Raw genomic sequence first — 16,580 nt, forward strand, 5'->3', positions numbered from 1 at the left:
TCCCCCTCCTAAAGCTAACACGTCCTCCCTGGTGCCTAACCCTTACCCGCCCCCTAGTGCCTAACCTTAACCCCGCACTCTAACCTCCCCCTAACTCCCCGATATTTACCTTCGGAATGTCGACAGTCGGGATACTGGTGCCGGGATCCCAACCTGTCAGGATTTCGGCATCAGTATTTATACCGTTGGCATCCCGCATGCTGAGATGCTGACTACATCCCTCCCAGGGAATTGTGTGTGTGTGTGTGGGGGGGGTTAGTCTGTGTTCTGAGGGGGTGGGGTAGGGACACATAGCACCAGACAACTGAAATGAAACTCATATATGCAAACTAAACATCGGTAAAGTGCTCAAGGTGGAGGCAGCTTAATTCAATATTCATGAAAATTCATGTAATAAATTAGAGCAAGGCAATTAGATGGACATGTATTAGAGCAATAATGATGCACAGTATGTAGTGCACTGAATATAGCTAAATGAATTTGATCATGTAGTTGTTATGTTAAGCAGACATTATATATACACCCATCAGCATTACCATTAAAATCACCTGGCCTAATATTGTGTAGGTCCCCCTGCCACCGCCAAAACAGCTCTGACCCGTTGAGGCATGGTCTCCACAAGACCACTGAAGGTGTTCTGTGGTATCTGGCACCAAGACATTAGCAACAGATCCTTTAAGTCCTGTAAGTTGCGAATTGAGGCCTCCATGGTTCATACTTGATTTTTCAGCCCATCCCACTCGGTGCTCGCTCAGATTGAGATATGCGGAATCTGGAGCCAAGTCAACATCTTGAACTCTTTGTCATGTCCCTCGAACTATTCCTGAACAATTTTAACAGTGTGTCAGGGCACATTATCCAGCTGAAAAAGGCCACTGCCATCAGTTAATTCCGTTGCCATTAAGGGGTGCACTTGGTCTGCAACAATGTTTAGGTAGGTGGTACATGTCAAAGTAACAACCACATGAATGTTAGGAGTGAAGGTTTCCCAGCAAAACATTGCCCAGAGGATCACACTGCCGTCGCCGGCTTGCCTTCTTCCCATAGTGGTGCTATCTCTTCCCAGATAAAAGATGCACACGCACTCGGTCGTCCTCATGATGTAAAAGAAAATGTGATTCATCAGACCAGGACACCTACTTCCATTGCTTCATGGTCCAGTTCTGGTGCTCATGTGCCCATTGTAGGCTCTTTCGGCAGTGAACAGGGTTCAGCATGGGCACACTGACAAGTCTGTGGAAAATGTAGCCCCATACACATCAAGCTGTAATGCACGGTGTTTCCTGACACCTATCATAGCCAGCATTAACGTTTTCAGCAATTTGTGTACAGTAGCTCTTCTGTGGGATAGGACCAGACAGGCTAGCCTACGCTCCCAACAACCATCAATGAGCATTGGGCACCCATGACCCTGTCCTTTGACCATTTTTGGAGTTGACTAACGCCTGCATACTTGGTACACCCCACAAGACCTGCCATTTTGGAGATGCTCTGATCCAGTCCTCTAGTCAAAGTCGCTCAGATCCTTACGCTTTTATTGTTCTTGCTTCCAACACTTCAAGAATTGAGTGTTCACTTGCTTCATAATATGACATAATGACAGGTGCCATTGTAGCAAGATAAGTAATGTTTACCGTCAGTGCTTCAAATGCTAAGGTTGATGGGTGTTTATGTACATATATACATAAATATATTTAGAGTTCCTGTAGAGTGTTCTTTATTTTCTGTGTATGTACATATAGTTTTACATACCCAACACATAATTATTCCAACACATAGCCACAAGACCGCCACAAAGCGCATGTGCAACCCGATAGCTAATATGCCCATATAGCCAAAATACCTCCATATATATCCTTACATACCACTGTAGAGATAATATGCCTTCCCATAACCAATATACTTTCATACAGCTAGTATAGATATATATAGTCACACATGTAATCAGATAATCAGTATTCCCCATGTAGTGAATATCTAATCCACATATAGTCAATATGCCGTCACATGGCCAGTATCCCTGTATAGTTTCAAATGCCCTCACATAGTATGTGAAGGTGTTTGGGTCTATTTGCTATAACCCACTTCGCACTCTCCTCATGACCCAGAGTGTTCACACCCACTGTGACAGATGGGGTCCCTGGGACAGCAGTGGCAGCCATTGTCACTCCTCACTTCCTTCTCTCTACCCACAGATGGGGTATAGAGGGTAAGCTACATCAGAGTACAGTACACTAAACATGGCCAATAATGTGACCCGCCTCTTCAATAGTCACAGTGACAGTGGAGTTCACCAAATAGGGACATAACGCACCCACACTAGGGTCATAGCCTCATAGGGAAGGGCCAGGGAAGAGATAGGGGAGGCCAGGAGATGCTGGGGATGAAATAAGAGGAATCTACAAGCAAGAATGATAATAAACAGAAATTTGGCAGCCCCAAACAGCGCCCCCTGACCTGTGGTGCCCTGTGCGTTGGCACTACCCTAGCTACGGCCCTGTCACCATGAAACTGTAACACCTGCCCCCAAACTGTGAGTTGGAAACTGGTGAATTCATAGGATATATTCTCACGATATTGTTGTGTATTGCCTTCGAATTAGCAGCCTCTGCTATCTGTAGATGACAGGCACACACTTTAATAAAGTGCTATAATGTTTTTCTCATAGCCAGTCACTTTGAAATAGTATAATAACAATATGATAATTTAATAAAGATTTTCACAATGCAAGATACAAACAGTACACACATTATGGGACTCAGGGCCTGATTGAGACCCGTTCGCGAGCGCTGAGCGCTCGCAAGCGGGTCGATGTTGGCCCGGTGCGCATGCGCACGACGGAGGCAGCTCCATCGTGCGCATGCGCGAGACTCGGATAGCGACGGGCAAACCGTCGCTCTGGGTCTCACAACAAATGGGGCGTGCTGTCGATGTTGAGTGACAGCACGCCCCCTTTGGTGGGCGGGCCGGGGGCATGGCTGCCCAGATGGAGGCGTTCCCATGGGAACGCCTACCGTCTAGGGCCGGCCCCACACATCTCAAGTGTGCAAGAAGAGACCCTACAGAGCAAGAAGTCCACTGGGACTTGCGGCAACGAGACCCTACCACAAGGGTCTCGTCGCAAGTCCGATGGTCACGATGGTCTTGACCTTCGCGACCATCATCCTGGCCGCTCGTACTAGCTGTGGGTGGTCACACACAGCTATGTGAGCGGCCAGGAGGCCACTCTAAAAATACAATAGGCGGGCATTGATTCAGAGCGAGCGCTCTGTCACTCAACATCGACAGCACGCCCCCTTTGGTGCGAGACCCGGAGCGATGGTTTGCCCGTTGCTATCCGGGTTTCGCGCATGCGCACGACGGAGCCGGTTCCGTCGTGCGCATGCGCTCTGGGCCAACATCGACCCACTTGCGAGCGATCAGCGCTCGCAAGCGGGTCTGAATCAGGCCCTCAGTTACTACCATCACATTCAGCACATGTATAAAACCACTGCAACCAATCAGCAAGCAGCTTTACTCTGGCTGGTGCAAGTTAGGCAATGCAAGCAAGTGTCTGGCTGCAATAGTCTAGTGCAGTGGTTCTAAATCTCGTTCCTCAGGACCCCATGCAGGTCACCTTTTCCAGGTCACCCAGCAGGAGCACAGGTTTATTCATTACTCACTGACACATTTTAATCTCACTTGTAAGGAGACCTGGAAAACATGCACTGTTTGGGGCAGAACCATAACTAGATTTTTTTGGTGCCCTGTGCCAGAGAGAGCATTGGTGCCCCCTCTTCCCATATTTTTAAATAGGGACATAAGATAGTGCACCTTAAAAAAAGGGCCATGGCCTCATGGGCAAAGGGCAGGGAAGAGATAGGGGAGGCCAGGAGATGCTGGGGATAAAAGAAGAAGAGGCTACAGATGACAATGATAATAAACAAGAAATTGACAGGCCTAATAAGCGCTCCCTGCACTGCGGTTCCCTGTGCCACGGCATTGGTCGCATTACCCTAGTTACGGCCCTGGTTTGGGGTCCTGAGGACCAAGTTTGAGGACCTGTGGTCTAGTGCACATCTTGCAACTAAATTCAATGCAAATACTGTACATAAATAAATAAGCCTCTATGCCCTCAATCACAGTTCCACATGTCCAGCTTTATATTTGTTTTCACATGGTACAGTATCTTCAAATTAGAAGTTTAGGCAGTATGTGGAACTAGAAGTCCCAGGGTGTAGCATACTTGCCAACTGTCCCTGATTGTGAGGGAGACTCCCTGAAATTCTAGCAATCTCCCTGTCTCCCCGAAGACTCTAGCAATCTCCCTGATTGCACCTTACCCTAATTATGTAGCTGTTATTTAGGTATGCAGTTGGGAAGCCCGGCGCTCGGCATCCCGATCAAAGGTAAGCCGGGCGCGGACAGCTGCGGGGGAGGGGGGAGAGGAGGGTTAGGTTTAGGGTTCCCGGGGGGGACTTAGGGTTAGGCACCCCCCCCACCCACCCCCGGGAGGATAGGTTTAGGCTACGGGAAGGGAGGGTTAGGCAACCCCCGGGGGGAGGTTAGAGTTAGGCACCCCCATGCGGGACTTAGGTTTAGGTGGCGGGGAAGGGGAGGTTACGTTTAGGCACTTAGAGGGGGGGATAGGGTTAGGCACCCCTAAGGGAGGGTTAGGGGGTAGAATTAGATTAGCAAATACTTACCTCGGATGATCGGGATTTCCTCCTTTGCCGGGATGCCGCTGTCGGGATTCGAACCATGCGATTGGCGGTAAATCGTATGTATTCCGTTATTTATACCCCTTTCACACTGAAAATTTAAGTCCCGGGTAATTCACTTTTTACCCGGTAATTTGCTAAACAACCCAGGATTTTTCCCTGTGTGAAATGGTCATCCCGGGACTAAATTTCCAGGTCTCCAACCCTGTTTTTTTGCAGGGTCTTAGACATGGGAATTAAGTCCCGGGTTGACCCTTTCACACAGGGAAAAAACCCAGGTTGTTTAGCAAATTACCAGGTAAAAGTGAATTACCCGGGATTTTCATTTTCCTGTGTGAAAGGGGTATCAGATAAAAAATGGCAAAAAACCTGGCATGCAAAATGCCGGTAAAAAGCTGTTTTTTTTCTGCCATTTTCTGTCTGAAAGTAGTAATACTTGGAAAATAAAACAGAGGTATAATCAGTGCAATTTCCCGTAATTGGATATAAGGCACAATGATCCCTATGGCTACTGTACATGTATTTTCATATAAGGTTTCTCTTGGCCACTTATATGGAACCACTTGTAAGACACAATACACAAGCAAACCTTTAAAAGTATCAGTGTGTTTCATCAACAAGTAGATCTTACTAACTGCTTTGGGGCTCATTTACATTTAGATGCAAGTACATTTTAGGGTTCGCCTCTCAGATGTAGCAGTACACACCCACTTTATCGCGCGCTCATAGATGGTGCTTCCACAATCTCCCTGAAATGCTTTTTCAAAAGTAGGCAATTATGTGGTGCAGGCATGCTGGAAGTTGTTGTTCCACAACACCTGGAGAGACATAGGTCTTCTATATCTGGTCTATTATATATTACCGTACTGTAGAGCAATGTACTGCTAGGTATCAAGTAAATTGAGCAGAACTACTATAGTAAATTGCCATAAATATGTGTCATTATAGGTAGGAATGTAATTGCAAATTTATATCCAGTTCTCAGCAATAATTTAATGGCCAATTAGTATCTCACTTGTATGCTTGAAATTCTTTGCAGAAACACGATGCTCAGTTTACAGTAATCCAGCTGGTGGGCATGCTCCGCGGCATCGCATCCGGCATGAAATACCTCTCGGACATGGGTTATGTCCATCGTGACTTGGCGGCACGGAATATTCTCATTAACAGTAACCTGGTCTGCAAAGTTTCTGACTTTGGGCTGTCTCGTGTCCTCGAAGATGATCCTGAAGCAGCCTATACAACACGGGTGAGAAAGACATCAATTTAGCATTTCTAATTTGCAATGAATTAAAAGTTTTCAATCATTAGCAGCGCAACATAAACAACTCCTTTATCTGGGAAAAGTAATCACACGGTCACAAACCATTGGAAGTAAAGTATTGAAGAGTATTTACCATTAATCAGCTGTCCACAATTAAATCCTCCTGAGCTCAGAAATCTCAAACAAAAGTTTCAATTACCATTTTGCTGTAACCGAGGGTGTTCCGTGGTTTGGAATCAGCTGTGTATAGAAAAAAGGATTTTCTTTAGTGAATTTGTGCCACAGAAAGTCCTAGGAATGACGTACGAAGGCCGGGCTAACCAACTTACAATCAGGCAATTTAGGGCTCTCTTATGGGATCATTCAAACCAAACCTCTTCGCTCCTGTTGAATTGTTTTTTGTTTTTGTTTTTTTATCAAACAGGTAGCAATATCCCACATTTTGTAGGAGTGTCTATACAGCCCGTGGACAGGCATAAAAACCCAGGGGACCCTCTCGGGTCACACCGGACCCCTGAAAAAAAATGAGGACCATAATTATCCTTTAAAATGGTTTATGCCTTAGAACACATCCTCTGTAATAAGTTCCATCTCTTTGTAGCAATCAGTGGGAGTCCATCCCCTGGACGTCCCACCATTACGTACCATCTTGCCTAAAGACATCCACTATAAAACCGGAGATGGACACCTCTCATCAAAATCAGCCCCCTCTGCTGTAACCCACACTCCAAATATCACACCTGCGCTTACAGAAAGTTCCAAGTGCAGAGATGATGCTCCGGGACTGCGCGCAGGGAACTGAGTACAGATTTTTGTTCCTATGCTTGGTGCAAAAGATCCATTATTTATACGCACGCACAACTCGGCACAGTCCGCAGTTCCATCGACACACACTCTCTGAGCCTAGCCTATGTGAGAAGCATGCCCTTTCATCGCATCCATTTCTCATACGGGGGTCTATTTACTAAGCCTTGGATGAAGATAGAGTGAACGGCTCATAACTGTAATTTTTCAAACACATGGCAGTTAGGAGTTGATTTCTTGGTACTTTATCTCCACTCACTTTATCTCCATCCAAGGCTTAGTAAATAGGCCCCATGATGTTCCTTGTCTTATCTTTTCATTGCTCCTCTTGTCTTTCTTCTTTCTCTTCTGGCTCATCTGCCCCCCATGAAAGCGGCTGCATTGTGTTAGTGTGCTGGCATTCGCAGTGTGCCATAATGTTTACTTAACATGCAATTAACCATTTTAAATGGTAGATAATGGGTGTCACTGTCCACGTCCACCTGAGCTGCGGTTAGCAATACAAAGAATTAGAGGCGCTATCAATGAATGATGATGCAGTGTTCTCCCCAGGCTGTTCTCTGCAGGCGCATCGCCTGGTAGAAACAGTCTACCGCCCGGCACTTTCCCCTGCTGACCCCCGCTGTGGAATGCTGGCCTCTGAAGTGACCGGAGGCTAAAGAAGCCTCCAATTGCTTCAGAGGCCAGCATTCCCAGTGATGCACTGCGCGGGTGACGTCATGACGTCACCCGAGACGTGAGGAGCCTGCCCGCGCGCCTGCTGGATCTAGTTAGATCCAGTCAGCACAAGGCAACGGGAGTGGGAGCGCGAGCGGTGAGCGGCCAGCAAGTAAAGGTAAATGCTGGGGTGGGGCTGGGGCCGGGACCAGTCTGGGGGCACTGCCTAAGGGGCACTATTTAAGTCTCGGGGCACTGCATAAGGGACCATCCTGGGGACACTGCATAAGGGACACTTTAAACCTGGGGCACTGCATAAGGGGCCAGCCTGGGGGCACTATTTAAGCCTGGGGGCACTACATAAGGGACCAGTCTGGGAGCACTACATAGGGGCACTACTTCAGCCAGGGGCTCTGCATAAGGGCAAAGCTAAACTACAGGGGGCAATACATAAAGGGGAAAACTACAGGGGGCACTGTATAAAGGGCACAAATACAGGGGGAACTGCATAATGGGCACTTTTTACTGAGAGCCAGTGGGGGAGCAGTCTGAGACATGTCGGGCTGGATTTAAGGGAGATACCCCTTTTCCGGGCGCACGCATAATAGCGAAAGTCCCCACCCGGCCACTTTTGGATGCCACCCGGCTGGAAAAAATTTCTGGGGAGAACGCTGTGATGTAATTGTGTTTACAATAAATGTTATGTATGAACTGCACAGAGTATGTCGCTATGTGCAATGCGCCTAATTGTCTCTTTGCGCATAACAAGTATCCAGCTCCTTACATTCCAGGGTTATGGAACTGCCCCAGTAAAACCGCTGTGCGCTAACTTTTCCTGGTTTATGGATCTGGATGGAAATTTCCATGGGGGGGGGTAAAATTACTAGTCCAAAGCCAAGGCTTCCGCCACAACAGGATAAACCCCTTCCTGCTATGTTATACCCTGAACCAGCCCTCAATTGACTGGCAGACAAATGTGTATATAGGTAATGTGTATATGGCATCTTCCAAACCCTTTTGAGGCCAAATTCTAGATATTCTTTAATTACAGACCATCATAAACTCCTTGTGGATTATGTTCTTTATGTCGACATTCGGAAGGTCGACATGAATGTGAACATGGTCTGAATGTCTATATTTAGAGGGGGGAATTCAATTGTTTTCTCGCAGCCTATCTCCCACCAAAAGTGACGGGAGATCGGGGGGTGATATTCAGTTGTTTTGAGCACCCATTACTTTTCACGCCTGTAGCGACCAAATGCACTGCGTTTAGACTCTTAAAGCGGCTAAACCCGTCTAATTTATTGGGCGCACTGCTAAAAATTCGGTTTGGGTGCCCAAAAGCCGGACTTTATGCACATTACTGCTTGCAACCATAAATAATGGGTGCCCGGAGCACTCACTCCCTATCGGAATAACAATTAATAGCTCTGCCGGGCACCAGGCACCCAATTAAACAATTGATTTCCCCCCTTAATGTTGGCATGGACAGAATGTCATCAATCAACACCTTGAAATTTACAATACTGAATATTGACAATTTATATCACACCCCATGCTCATTCCTCCATCGTGTACAATATTTTTCAATACAGTAGGTCTGTCCTCTGCTGAATTTATAACTGGAAGGGAGCCACACCAACAAAACAGCTGTTGTACAATTCACACACACACACACACACACACACACACACACACACACACACACACACACACACACACACACACACAAACACATTCCAGTGCTGTGATCCAACTTAAAATCAATACGTGAAAAATGGCAAGGACATAATGCACAAAGTAGACAAGTCCAGGTGTTATGTTCCAGATCTGAGAGCTGGAAAATAAACAGAAGAGCCAGGTGTCCAAGTTTTGCTCTCACTGTCATTAAACAAAAGCTTCAAAACACAAAATATATTTCAGGTGCATATTTTGTTCACACACACACACACACACAAAAATCCTCAATAAAAGGGAGTGAAAGCTGTAAATACTTTCTGTAAAGTATGTGCACCTTTCTGGTAAGAAATGTAAAGACGTGATTAATTCCCAACTGTTGACACTGGAAACACTGACATTTTTGTTGTTTCTATCTGAGTTATGGCAGAGGTGTGAAACTTTTTGAATGCAAAAAATTTTTCAGCATACGTACAAGTGTACAAGTTACAAGCTGCCTTTTTATTTTCATAATCGCCGCTGTTTTATGTTTAAGAAAATCTCTTTACAGTTTACATGAAGAAAGGTAGCAATGTAGAATTATAACCACTTTAAATTAAGGTACAGTTTGGGAACATGATAGAAATCTGATATTACACTCAAGTGTGTGTGTGTTTGTAGGATCAGAAAACCGCATAGATACCGGTGCTACTTAAGACAGATAAATAAGTATAAAAAAGTATTAATAGTCATACTACGTGCTGATTTGGAATCTAAAGTAAAATAAAATGTACAGTAGTTAAATCAGGGGCGTTTTAAGAGAGGAGGGGGCCCATGTGCACTCCTCGTGCGGGGCCTTCTCCTCTCTCCCTGGTGGCTGGCAGCCAACTGACCGGCTGGCCAGCCACCGGAGCATTAGTAGACTCCGGGCACTAGAGTGTGCCCGGAGTCTACTGCGCATGTGCAGAACGCCGGAAAAAATGGCCGTGGCGGGCATTTTCCGACATTCTGTGAATGCGCAATAGACTTCGGGCACACTCTAGTGCCCGGAGTCTACTGCGCATGCGCAGAACACCGGAAGATGGCCGCGGTGGCCATTTTTCCGGTGTTCTGAGCAGCAGTGACACCCGACGCGGGACCTCAGACAGGTAAGTTTAAAAAAAAAATGGGTGCAGTGTGTGTGGTGCGGGGCCCCCCTGCACCCATTATAGATACGCCACTGAGTTAAATAATAACACCAGTTCATAACATCCATGTGGTTATTGAGCAGTATAGTACATATGGTTTAGATTTATACCTAATTCTCATTATACTGTATTTATTTTAATATATATATATATATATATATATATATATATAATAAGGTGAACGGTGTAGGAATTTTCCCTTCAGTTTTGTGTTCATCAAGTGAAATGCATGCTCAATCGGATTCAGGTCAGGGGATTGACTTGGCCATTGCATAACATTCCACTTCTTAGCCTTAAAAAACTCTTTGGTTGCTTTTGCAGTATGCTTTGGATCATTGTCCATCTGCACTGTGAAGCGCCGTCCAATGAGTTCTGAAGCATTTGACTGAATATGAGCATATAATATTGCCTGAAACACTTCAGAATTCATTCTGCTGCTTTTGTCAGCAGTCACATCATCAATAAATACAAAAGAACCAGTTCCATTGGCAGCCATGCATGTCCACGCCATAACACTACCACCATCATGCTTCACTGATGAGGTGGTATGTTTTGGATGATGAGCAGTTCCTTTCCTTCTCCATACTCTTCTCTTCCCATCACTCTGGTACAAGTTGTCTTTGTCCATAGGATGTTGTTCCAGAACTGTAATGGCTTTTTTAGATGTTGCTTGGCAAACTCTAATCTGGTCTTCCTGTTTTTGAGGCTCACCAATGGTTTACATCTTGTGGCGAACCCTCTATATTCACTCTCGTGAAGTCTTCTCTTGATTGTTGACTTTGACACATATACACCTACCTCCTGGAGAGTGTTCTTGATTTGGCCAACTGTTGTGAAGGGGTTTTTCTTCACCAGGGAAATAATTCTTCTGTCATCCACCACAGTTGTTTTCCATGGTGTTCCGGGTCTTTTGGTGTTGCTGAGCTCTCCGGTGCGTTCTTTCTTTTTAAGAATGTTCCAAACAGTTGATTTGGCCACACCTAATGTTTTTGCTATCTCTCTGATGGGTTTGTTTTGATTTTTCAGCCTAATGATGGCTTGCTTCACTGATAGTGACAGCTCTTTGGATCTCATATTGAGAGTCGACAGCAACTGATTCCAAATGCAAATGTCACACCTAGAATCAACTCCAGACCTTTTACCTGCTTAATTGATAATGAAATAACGAGGGAATAGCCCACACCTGTCCATGAAATAGCTTTTGAGTTGATAGTCCCATTACTTTTGGCCCCTTAAAAAGTGGGAGGCACTTATAGAAACTGGTGTAATTCCTACACCGTTCACCTGATTTGGATGTAATTACCCTCAAATTAAATCTGAAAGTCTGCAGTTAAAGCACATCTTGTTTGTTTCATTTCAAAGCCATTGTGGTGGTGAATAGAGGCCGAAATATGAAAATTCTGTCAATGTCCCATTATTTATGCACCTGACTGTATATATATATATATATATATATATATATATATATATATATATATATATATAGTCCTGGATTCTAAAAATGTCCTCTCGTCAGATTTCTGAGTCGTCAAAACTAATTTATTGACTTTGACTCACTTTTATTTCACAAGGGTAGAGATCAACGTTTCGTCTTCTAGGAGATGTTCATCAGGACAGTCCATCAAGGAAATAAGTGAGCTTATAAATCTACTAAACATTGTAGGAAATGCATTCTTTCCAGATAATGGAAAGTTGCTATTAATCGACTGAATGCTTCTGGTACGCTGTGTCATGCACAACACTGTGCTATTCAGTGTATCCTGTTTATGGCTAGCATAATTTACATTAACGACTGTTGAAAAAAATGTATATACTGAATATTCTAAAGAGACACTGGATTCAGACCCGGACGCTATATGCAGGCGGTCGTTCAAAAAAAGGGGCCGGCTATTTAAATTGCTTATCTATCATGGTCATCAGGTAAGAATAAGTTCCCCTGTAAGATTTACCTAGGCAAAAGTATTAAAAACAAGAAATTATAATCCTGCACTTAAATATTGAAGCCTGACAAGCATTACAAAGTGTGTAACTATTACTCTCCTATATGTAACTTTCCCATACTTTTATACACTCTACTGATGTGGAATTTGCTGATAAAGATGCTATTTAGTTTCCTTTGAGAGATGCAGTTAAATAGATAAACCAATGTATTCTGACTAATTCAATTAATCTAGATCAGTGGTGTCAAACTCGGGCCATCCAGCTGCAGTGGAACTACACATCCCAGCATGCACTGCCAGTTTTGCTATTAGGGCATTCTAAAACTGTGGCAAGGCATGCTGGGATGTATAATTCCCCTGCAGCTGGATGGCTGGGTTTGACACCCCTGACCTAGATGTATCAGATGGTTGGGTACGGGATCCTCCTAACCCACCTTTCCCGCAACCTGACCCTCCCCTACCATGGCCTAGCTTGATCATAATGTTACAGTAGATGTTACTACAAATTGTGAAACAACACACGACAGTGTGTAAAGTATAATACACTATTCGTCAGTTGTTTTAAAATTGGCATTAAGAAAAAAGAGTTGACAATACTCAGATCTACAGTATATAATTATCTGCTGAGGTCTGTCCCATCTCCATCATGCATGCGCCCCTCCAGCGTCTCCCACTGCAGCGATCAGCGGGACAAACACTAGCCAGAGAGGATGGAGGATCTGCAGGGAAATGGTAAAGCTGGGTAAACAATTAGCAATAATTTCAGCGATTTGCCCCGTTCCGACGGGTAGGAGCGACAAATCCTCAAAATCGCCAAGTGTGTACCCACTATGTCAGGCGGTGAACGCTCCCGTGGGGTCGTCAGCCACTTCATCAGTTCGGCCCTAAATGCGGCTCAAGCTGAGGATGCGACTGACGAGATGTAGTTGGCATCCCGGGCGTGCGGGATGCCGACAGTCTGAATACCGGCACCAGTATCCCAACCGCCGGCATCCCGAAGGTAAGTATCGGGGTGTTAGGAGGCAGTTAGCTTTAGTTAGCGGGGTTAGGCATTAGGGGGAGGGTTAGGGTTAGGTACCGAATAGGGAGTGTTAGGTTTAGGGTGTGGGGAGGGGGAGGTTAGGTTTAGGCACTAGGGGGGAGAATAGAGTTAGGCACCGGGGAGGGAGGGTTAGGGTAGGGGCTAGAAAATACTTACCATGACTTCCTATGGGTGTCGGGACCAGCGGCATCTCGACAGCCATGGTTTCATACCCAGCCAGCGAATGACGACCCCTTGCAGCGAGATGCGGCAGGGGGACCAGATCAACTAATGTGTTCTGGCCCCTGATATGTCGCCCGTCGGATCGCTGGGTACACACATCGTTTACTGTGTACCCAGCTCAAGTAGGAGGGAGGGGACAGAGCAGAGCAGGGGGCACACCAAGGTTACCCAGCATATGCCAGTTTGCTAGTACTAAATAAAGGAATATAATCATTTTAAATGAAAGATTTCAAGAACACACAGAATAAAATTGTACGTCCAGCTTACCGCTGTTAGGACTCCCAACTGTTTTTTAAACATAAAACCTTGACAAAAAAGTTTGCTTGGTCTATAAAGTCATCCAGTATTTTCTTGTTATCCATAAACAGCAATAGAACAGTGACACCCAGGGCCTATTCATTAAACCTAAAAATTCGATGGAGATAATTAGGTTTAGAACTCACATGGAGTTCTACCTAATTATAGGTGGAATTCATCATTCCACCTCTCCATAAGTATCTATTCCGAAAAGCTGTCATTTTTGCGATGACAGCTTTTCGGGAAATAGATACTTTTCCCTGCCTACACTACCTTATCGCATCTGGAAACAGTGCTGCGCATGCGCTGTCACATCTGTAAAACCAGCGCATGCGCAGCACTGCCTACAGATGCGGTAAGTTTGTGTACCCCCCCGACCCCCTCCACCCCCCTCCGCTCACCTACCCCCCCCCCCCCCCCCGACTTACCTGTCCGCACAGCAGCCTCCGGCTCCGTCCTGCTGGTCTATTATGTGGTTTCCCAGTAGACCACATGACAGATTAGAAAAAAAAAATACTTTTTTTTTAAAAAAAAACTTTCTTGTGCTCTGCTGGGGAGCACACATGTCCGACCAGCCTCCGGAGCCTGAGGACGGAGCAGAGCACCGGAGGGACTCGTCAGGGGACCTGCACACGCGGATACAGGTAAGTCGATTCTGCTATTCGCCACCTCACAGTGGCGAATAGTAACTGCATCAAATTCCGAAAATTCATAATTTTTGGAATTTGATGAATACCACAATTTCCACATCCCCATATTAATGTATGGGGAGTGTGGAAATTAACGCAGGGGAACTTAGCAAGGAGATATCTGTGATATCTCCTGTGCTAAGTCTGTTCATGAATACCAAAATAACGTTATTTAAGGAAAATGTCCTTAAAAACGTTATTTTAGTGTTGATGAATAGGCCCCCCAGTGACCACATTTTCATGAGAAATGGCAAAACTGTTTCTTTCAGTGAACTAGAAGACTTGAACATAACTTTCTCAGTCATTTATGAGGAATAGCAAACCAGATGATGTAACCACACATGGTACGCAAAGCTGGCTGTTACTGCAGGGACGTTGATAGCCGCTAAATTCACACTCACAAAGATGTTGACTAATTGTGGGTTGCTGAGAGGCCTGACAGGTTTAAGATTTGCACTGTAGTCAGTTGCATTGAAAATTACCTTTTGAAGGCATTTTATCTGCTTCAGTTATGCAAGTAACAGTTGCGGGAGTTTTATATTTTGGCACAGAAATAGTGTCAACAGGAGTTTTCTATGGGTAGGACGACGTATTCAAGCCACATGGAGGGGTGTTGCATTTAAACATACAGTACGCAGCCCTAGTACTGAGTCTAGTGAGCTTGCCGAGCAGCAGGTGAAACTCATAAAGTGGATTAGTTTAAATTTTGGGAATTAGAAAGGAGGTGTTAAACTCCACCTCCTGGCCATATTAGGTAAAGATAGTGTCTAATGGCTTTGCTATAAAATGAAGTGTTATAGGAGCCAGACAGTAATGTGTCGATGATGAAATATATTAAGCTAACTATATCATTTTAACTGGAATTTTTTTTTAAAAAGTGCCCTATGTGGGTATTTGCTATTTTATATGTGTGAACGAGCGTTTTAAAAATAGATATATTTTCTCTGCATTTAATGCATTGTTTGGAAAGTTTATTGTACAACCACTAGGTGTGATTGCTACTTACAACATACAATTAACCACTTTAATACATATAGATTTATGTACTTAAGAGCATTTGCAAATTGACACCCTGGACAAATGACCTAGATGTTTGAGGTCATTTTGCTCAGGAACACACAGCTGTAGATGAGGAAAGTTATATCCGGGGCAATTAGAACAGAGGTTAGCATAGCTGTCATCTTCGTTAATCCCTTTAGTGATGGAAGTACATGGCTGTGCATTGTAACAAGGTGATAAATACTCTCTAAGCATGGTGTGACTGTTAGCAATCTGTCACATGGGTTATGTGGTGTTATTGGAAACTAGTGCATAACCGCTTGGTAATAAAAGTGTTTCTATATTTTAAGCATATAAAGTTTTAACCTTTTTTTTAAGAAATGTATCAAAATATGGCTACAGCAGTGGTTCCTAAACTGTGTACCGTGGCACCCTGGGGTGCCTCGTGACACTAGCAGGGATGCCTCAGGTTGGTGGTCCAGCACCAAATCAAATTATTTATGGTCAATGTAATGTAAATATGTGGACAAACAGAAGCACAAACATGTCCACCACCACATAACTGAACCTAAGGATTACAAATAAGCACCATTTACTTCACTTTACTACTTCACTACATTTTTTTCTGAATTTCTCAATAACAAACATTCAGCTTAGGGGTGCAGTGAAAACAATGCTGATACTCTAGGGCGCCGTGATTCTAAAAAGTTTGGGAACCACTGGGCTACAGTATGCAGTCTTGTTGCTGAAATTTGATCTCCATCATGTAACATGTTATTAATGAATGATGATGTTATATGCATATATCTGAATGTGCCCATGTTTGCATCATTGAACAACTTAGCGCATCATTAAGATGGCAACAACAGCTCATATGTGTCATTCAGGATGTGGGATAATTTCGATTAATGTTTTTAATTTAGTGTTGTGGGATGCGATACTTATAATAAACTTTAAGATGTGTAGGTTGCATGTTTATGGGCAATTACGGATTTGCCATATAGAACCTTCTTTATCTCTGCAACAGAACTTGATTCTTCTGAAGTTTGGCTGTTATCCATTACTTTCAGTGGAATACATTGTGCACCACCCTTGGGGCATTAGATGCAGGAAAACAATGCAT

At 44.5% G+C, this 16,580-nt stretch overlaps 1 protein-coding gene across 1 annotated transcript in view; it reads left to right on the forward strand.

The window, feature by feature from the left end:
* Nucleotides 1–16,580, forward strand: part of EPHA3 (EPH receptor A3) — a 409,832-nt gene that overhangs the window by 357,114 nt on the left and 36,138 nt on the right. The window contains exon 13 of the mRNA XM_088442029.1: nt 5,740–5,949. Within this exon, the coding sequence (XP_088298155.1) occupies nt 5,740–5,949 (210 nt within the window). The remainder of the gene's footprint in view (nt 1–5,739; nt 5,950–16,580) is intronic.

Source organism: Taudactylus pleione, unplaced genomic scaffold (genome assembly GCF_031769625.1).
Source record: "Taudactylus pleione unplaced genomic scaffold, aTauple2 ptg000303l, whole genome shotgun sequence".
Taxonomy (NCBI): Eukaryota; Metazoa; Chordata; class Amphibia; order Anura; family Myobatrachidae; genus Taudactylus; species Taudactylus pleione.